General features: G+C 41.0%; 1 protein-coding gene across 1 annotated transcript; it reads right to left on the reverse strand.

The window, feature by feature from the left end:
- Positions 1 to 213: 213 nt before the first annotated feature.
- Positions 214 to 6,206, reverse strand: LOC124267211 (BTB/POZ domain-containing protein 1-like). Its single transcript, XM_046702131.1, has 3 exons — positions 5,968 to 6,206; positions 2,344 to 2,630; positions 214 to 1,641 (listed from the first exon to the last, which is right to left on the reverse strand). The coding sequence occupies exons 2-3, from the start codon at positions 2,610 to 2,612 to the stop codon at positions 576 to 578; spliced, it is 1,335 nt and encodes a 444-aa protein (XP_046558087.1). The 5' UTR covers positions 2,613 to 2,630; positions 5,968 to 6,206; the 3' UTR covers positions 214 to 575.
- Positions 6,207 to 6,846: the final 640 nt, after the last annotated feature.

Here is a 6,846-nt window from a genome sequence, read left to right on the forward strand (position 1 = left end):
CTGGACTAAGAACCATTCATGTCTACATTAACATCAGCTTTGTTTACTTCAGCTTAGTAAATAATACCTCTAAAGTGAGGAGTATTCGGTGCATGTATTAATTGAGCGTGTAACATCACAGAAATAAATGAATCCCCATTTTCTATTTGAAACACCCCTTCGCAAGTTATGATCACTTAGCTTCATTTGACAAATTGACACGCATGAATACAATTATGTGTTAAAAGTCCTTTATTGTTAACGAAGGTTCCTCTATGTTTTCAATGTCATGAACGTATATGTTAATATCTATTCTAGTAGTTATCGAAGAGCCTAAACAAAATGTTGAGGGATGTTCCATTCTGAATATAAATCGAGTCTGGACCAGGCAATCCAGTGACTGACATCCTAAACATCGATCTACGCAATTAGAATACGATGTCATGTGTCAACCAAGTCAGCGAGCCTGACCACCCGATCGCTTCTTTTTACATGCATCCTAATCCGGATCTTCATAGGTGGGTTGTATAAAACTCACCAACACACCAATCAATATCTCCAATCAATCGCGCTGTTTCCTCCCAATGTGACCATAGCTAACCAGTATCAGCTGAGTATAATATTCCAGGCAGGTCTCCCTGTGAGAGGGACGAAGAGTGGTCAGGGAGTGGACATTCATAGAACGTAAATATTTCTGCCCCATTTTTGATCTGAATGGACCCACCGGCACCATAATACCTACTGTAGGAAGCTGTCTGGACACTCAGGACATATATCAGACCGGGTTCCAGTACCACGGGTCTACCAAACTCAATGGACGTTGTTTCCTGTCCTTCAGAGGTTGTCAGCTGGACTGTCTCTTCGTGAAGGACATCCCCTAAATGGGAGAAAAGTTTCACTGTCACTGCATACTCCGCCCTTCTTCCTCTGTACAACAGCAGACCCCGTAGAGCCACGAGTTTTGTGCAGGAAAGGGCAAGACCAAGCCTTCGATTGGCATCAGTATTTTCCAGAATCTCGTCACCCAGGGGACCCACATTGTGGGTGAACCGAACACAGGTCCTTGTATCAGGAGTGAGGGTGACTGGACTCCCCACTCTTCTGACCGTCCCGAACAGCCCCGCTGACCTGTCAGCTCCAGTTAGATATCTGAAGATACTAACTTTCTCCGCGTCGGTCAGCAGGTCCCGGTGGGCAATCTGGGAAGCAAAGTAATTCATCCCCAACAGCGGAAATCGGATGCTATAAAGCAACTGACCTAAGCTATCACGGAGGTTCAGGTCAGTGATGCTTGTGTTGTTTTGCTCCAGCCTTGTTCTCGCCCACTCTAGAAGTCGTTGGTACACAGTAACTTCTCTTGCACGGAGACTGTCCGGAGTGATTATACGCCAAACACATTCGTGACACAAGTGTAAGAAACCGTAGGACCTAATGACTGTTTCGCCATGATTCAAAGCTAACTCGACACAGGTGTTGCCAAGGTCCTCCTCCTGGTGGTGGTGGGCCTGTTCCAGGAAGTGACAAACATTGTCGTCAGACAGATGGGATGTAATGAAAGCAATGCAGTTGTCTCTCAACGCTCCAATGTTGAATTCCTTGGATAAGTGCAGAACTCCGATCACCGTGTCAATAGTGAGATGGGACATGTCCGTATAGCAGTATCTGAAATAAACATAATAATCTACATTACTATGGCGATGTTAACTTAGCTGACGTAAGTAGTGTATAAACACGCTATATCAGAGACAGATTTTTCAGATGGACCGATTTGTATTTGTAAGGAAACAGCACCGAGGAGAGAGAAAGTGAGTTTAGTTTTACGCCGCTTTAGCACTATTCCTGCATTATCACGGCGGAGCAACACCAGAAATAGGCTTCACACATTGTACCCATGCGGGGAATCGAACCTGGGTCTTCGGCGTAACGAGCGGACGCTTAACCATTAGGCTACCCCACCGCCCCGGCAGAAATACAGGAAAGGGAAGACAGTCACAGTTAAGGCACTGATTGGTAATGGCAAAATCCAAATAGTGATTATCGCCCACAGAACTGTCTGGATTACCTCCTGGCATCTATTTGTTGATAAGGAGTAAGAATATACGCCAAATGATGGTGTTCCTCAAAATAATGAAATTAAGATGCACAAATTCTCGCCTTAACATGTACTGAAACCATGCATTTATCAATACCATAGCACCCCCCCCACCCCCTCCCCTCACACACATGTACATACGCGCGCGCACACACACACACACACGCTTACACACACGTACCCCTTTTGGGGAAATCAGATTCCCGTGGTGGTAATTAAAAACCTATTCGTTTGTGTCCAAAACATGACCAAACACAAATGGAAACTTCTACCTTAATACACATATCAGATCTTCGGGTGTGGCACTTGGCAATGGATATGGTAGTCCAAATGCTGGCCTGGACAGAAAGTGGCATAAGGTCTGACTTCGACTTTTCAGAATATAACTGTGAGCTCGAATAATCTCCTTTGATTGGCCAACTTCAAACGTGACGTCACAACCCAGCTGTTGCTCTAGCATGTATCTGTTGCACTCGGTACTGCTCTTTCCGGTTTGCCAGTCGGGGGATAGAGTTGTGTCCCTTGTCGTCGCTCTCCGCATGGTTGAGTTATCTGAAACCTGCAGTTGATAGGACTTTGTTATGGAAAACCTGGATTTACGTCTCTTTAAATAGCATTTAAGATATGTCACGGTGATGCAAGTCTCAAGCCTACAAATACTGTCGATCAGGGCGTTTACAGGATTCAAACATCAGTCCAGGTTATACGACACCCAATCATATTCCTTCAGTGCAGGCATAAACATCAGCTGTGATTGGATGATTTTGTGTAAATGTTTTGTGTTTTTCAAATGTACATCCAACCAGTAATTAAACTGACCAGTATTTTCAATGTTTTGTGCTGTCGTTTTGTAGATAGATAGATAGATCGATCGATAGATAGATAGATAACGATAGATAGATTTCAGTAACGTAGGCCATTGGCCCATAATACAACATAATACAAATAGAAATAATACATACATGGTGGATGTGGGATATCGATTGAAATACAAGGTCAGTTGATTGTAATGGTAGGTGTACTTCTTAGTTTTAATACAGCAGGCAGGAATGTACTTAATAATTTTAGATAGTTTATGTTGTTGCAGGTGATTAAACGCAGAAAGGTTTCGATTGTTGGAGGGTGGGTCTAGTGGGTTGTGAAACCCTACTTTCTTATTTCAGAATATTTACCACAGATAAGTAGGACATTGAGCTCGTCTTCAACATAGTTTAAACCAACAGAGTGGCGGTAGAGGCAGAGACGTTGATCATAGGGTGTATTTGTGTGACGACCGGTTTCCACTGCAAGTCTAAAGTTGTTACAGCGGAACATAGCTATAACATTCCGTTGATATGGTTGGAGGTCACAGGACAAGTAGTGTTGAACATTAAGTAAAGATTTAATTGTGAATAGTATTTACATTTAGATGAAGAGTCAAGTGTGGAGCGCCAACATTGAAGGAAGCAGTCATAAAATCGCTGCTTGAAGCTAGATATAAATGTTTTAATGCAGCCAATATCTTGCGAGATCCACACAAACCAAAAACCATACTGAAAAAGGATTTGTCTTATGTGTGAAGCCCAGGTAGATTTATTATTATCAAGAGATTTGAGCATTTGGTATGCTTGATAAGGATGTCTATGGTGCTGAAGCTGCATCAGTCTGCACCAGTACTTTACTGCTCTAGAAGTATAGTGATATTGCAGTGAGAGTCTGCCACACTCTCCAAGCACCATGCTATTGTTGGTATACTTGCTGACTTTGAGAAAAGTCTTACAGATTTTAATATGTACAGTTTCAATTTGTTTCCAATAAGTAGTTCCCCAAATCTCTGATCCATAACACAGAATATGTGCAATCATGGAGTCAAATATCTTAAAAACGTCAAAGTGATTAATACATCCATGATACAAAATGTTGGTGTGTGTGTGTGTGTGAAAGAGAGAATTGACCGTTATTTTAATATATGAATGATACGTAATGTTGAGGTGTGTGTGTGTGTGTATGTGTGTGAGAGAGAGAGAGAGAGTGTGTGTGTGTATGTGTATGTGTGTGTCTTCAAATAAAAGAAGAGTTTCATGTTTATATTGTATGGAAGCTTGGCTAGTTAGGAATTTGTTATTCATGCATAGGATACAATGTGCACCTGAACATGAAATCTTTTGCCTGAATTTCTTGAATGTACATGTATTATGTAATACAGTGCTACACTCTTATTATTCTGTCATTTATGTTATTGTGTTAAACAGAAAAAAATGGTTCCACGACACAAATCTTTACCTGTCCATACACATTTTCAACAAATATTGTGATTCTTATGTCGATATTCCTGTCAGCAAACCTCAGCTGAAATCGTGTTTTCAATTTTGTGATTATCAGGGTGTGTGTTTTAAAACGATGTCTGTTTATTATAGAGCTTATCCCTACTACTGAGGAATTTGTGTAATTATTGTCACATCAGCTAACATGTGATGTTAATTTGGCAGTTTGAAACAATATCATAACTTTTCATATTGAAGACGTATAATTTATTAAATGTACTTTGTAACGTATTCGCTACCTCATTCACAATGCTTATAAGGACGTGGGACACGTCCTTTTTCACAGAAAGGGCTTATGTCGTAGGCACTTTGATGGGGTATGGGTTTTATCGGGAAATATAGACATGTTTGTATATTCTCTTAGTTAAGTTAAAGTTGTGTTATCTAAGTTTAACATTGTGGATGAGGTGCATGCTGGATACTGCAGGTTGACCATACATGTATCGTAATACGATACAGGGCAGCCTGACAGTCAGTAGTATATAGACAATGAATTCTTAATGTAACGGGACTTGACCCTCGGACAGCGGCTAGGCAGGTGGGCTGACGATCGTCTCTGTGATGCTGCCTGGCCGTTGCTGCACTATCATGTAATTACAAACTTAGCTGCCGAATAAAGTGTTGTGGACCCACTGATGGACTTCTGTATTTGAAGAGACAGATATCCCCCCAAAACGCTTTAACCAGCCCGGGATACATGCTAGCACTTTCCTATAAAGCTGAACAGTTATACCATGAGTATTTAGAGTGAAATATCAATAACATCTATTAAACTCGACTGCCGACTGCTTTTTCCTTCCAGGAGTATAATACTGCAGCTATACACATGCGAATAGGTAATGATAACGCCCACATTAACAAGACCACAGAGTACACTACAGGTCAGGATGACCTTGGGACCATCAAGGAGCTAAGTAGGTCAACTGTATAAACAAACTTGCGTGATACATGCAAGATTGCATGGTCCGGACTTGTTTATATCCTAGTTGTCAGATGCTATCTCGGATCAGAATACTGATATTATTAGAATATAGCAATTAAATGTTATTAAAATAAAGACGTAATTAAAGTACTGAAGGAGGTGTTTTATGCGGTTTCGTGATTATTTACAATCATGTCACAAAAGTATTATTTAATGTATTTCGGCATGGACGATTAACAGTTTTCTGAATAAAATATTAAGGACAATACCGATTTATTTTACGATCACAACACTCAGTTTTGGCATCTCTAATACGACGACTTAAATTACTTTTGATCATAGTTTCTTTCTTCCACTTGTTAAGAGAGGGTAGCCCTCACATCTTATATAACACAAACCACCAAAGTGGCATCTATTGGCAGCTTATTGCAAATGGAAACCTCTACCTTAATACACATAAATATCGCAACATTCCAAGCATAAACTGTCTTTTCCCGAGGGCTTTGTGGTTTGAAAAAAAACCTTTGAAGAAGCAAAGTGCAGTTGCTGAATGCACCACGTTATGCAACAGGCTAATACTGTTATAGACGGACATTGCATCATTTATTTATACTTGTAAACCCTGTTACACAACAAATCAAATTGCGTTCTATGAGATACTGTGAACTCACCTATTAAGCAATAACTGACAGCTATCTGGTCTGTTTCGACGTCGCTAACGTTGTGCTGTTGCTCGATCAATTTAAGTTATGTGTCAACACAGTACTTCCTAGAACACCATTGCCGACAGCCTCTTGTCACAAACCGAAAGTACATAGTACACACGAGCCACCTACCACTCGACAAGCAGCTTATCAAATTGATTTTGTTTGGCTTTTTTTGTCATAGTCAGGCGGAACGATATCTCGTTGTGCTTAACGACAGGCCGTGTAATGTTCAGGTTTGTTGTTTTACGCCCCACTCAGCGTTATTGCATCTGTATGGCGGCGGTCTGTAAATAATCGAGTCGGGACCACACTATCCAGAGAAAAACATCATGAGCATCGACCTACGCAATTGGGATACGATGACATGTGTCAACCAATTCAGCGAGCCTGACCACCCGATCCCGTTAGTCGCATCTTACGACAAGCATGGCTAAAAGCTAAAAGCGGCGTAAAGCTAAACTCACTCCCCTCCCCTGCTCGATACCATGGCCCACGTGCATAAAGCAATCTTAAAGGTCACATGCTACCAGAAAATCAAACATAATTAAAACATAATTATCACTTCTTCATGACATATAATATGCATTGCTGATTATGAAAAAACAAATAAACAAAATTATAAGCGTATAATCGCAAATCAAAAGTGCAATATTTTGTACTTGGGTTTACCTCCCTCGAAACGAAGCAGCCGGGATACCGAACCCAGTCAGAGCGGGTGGGTGTGCACTCAAGTGTAACGGCTGGTTCATTTGCAGATGCCGCCCTCACAGCTCATTGTGTGTGTATATATAGAGATGTTGGGTTTTGTAAATACATGCTCATTTTTTGTGTATAACATTTTGC

Source organism: Haliotis rubra, unplaced genomic scaffold, assembly GCF_003918875.1.
Source record: "Haliotis rubra isolate DU_JTF1 unplaced genomic scaffold, ASM391887v1 Scf1002, whole genome shotgun sequence".
Lineage (NCBI taxonomy): Eukaryota > Metazoa > Mollusca > Gastropoda > Lepetellida > Haliotidae > Haliotis > Haliotis rubra.

Bases quoted from the DNA above. Each gene is read 5' to 3' on its own strand.
- LOC124267211 (XM_046702131.1), bottom strand. From the start codon at position 2,612: ATGCGGAGAGCGACGACAAGGGACACAACTCTATCCCCCGACTGGCAA. The intron at 1,642-2,343 runs GTAGAAGTTTCC...TGTTTATTTCAG, and splicing joins GATCTGATATGTGTATTAAG to ATACTGCTATACGGACATGT.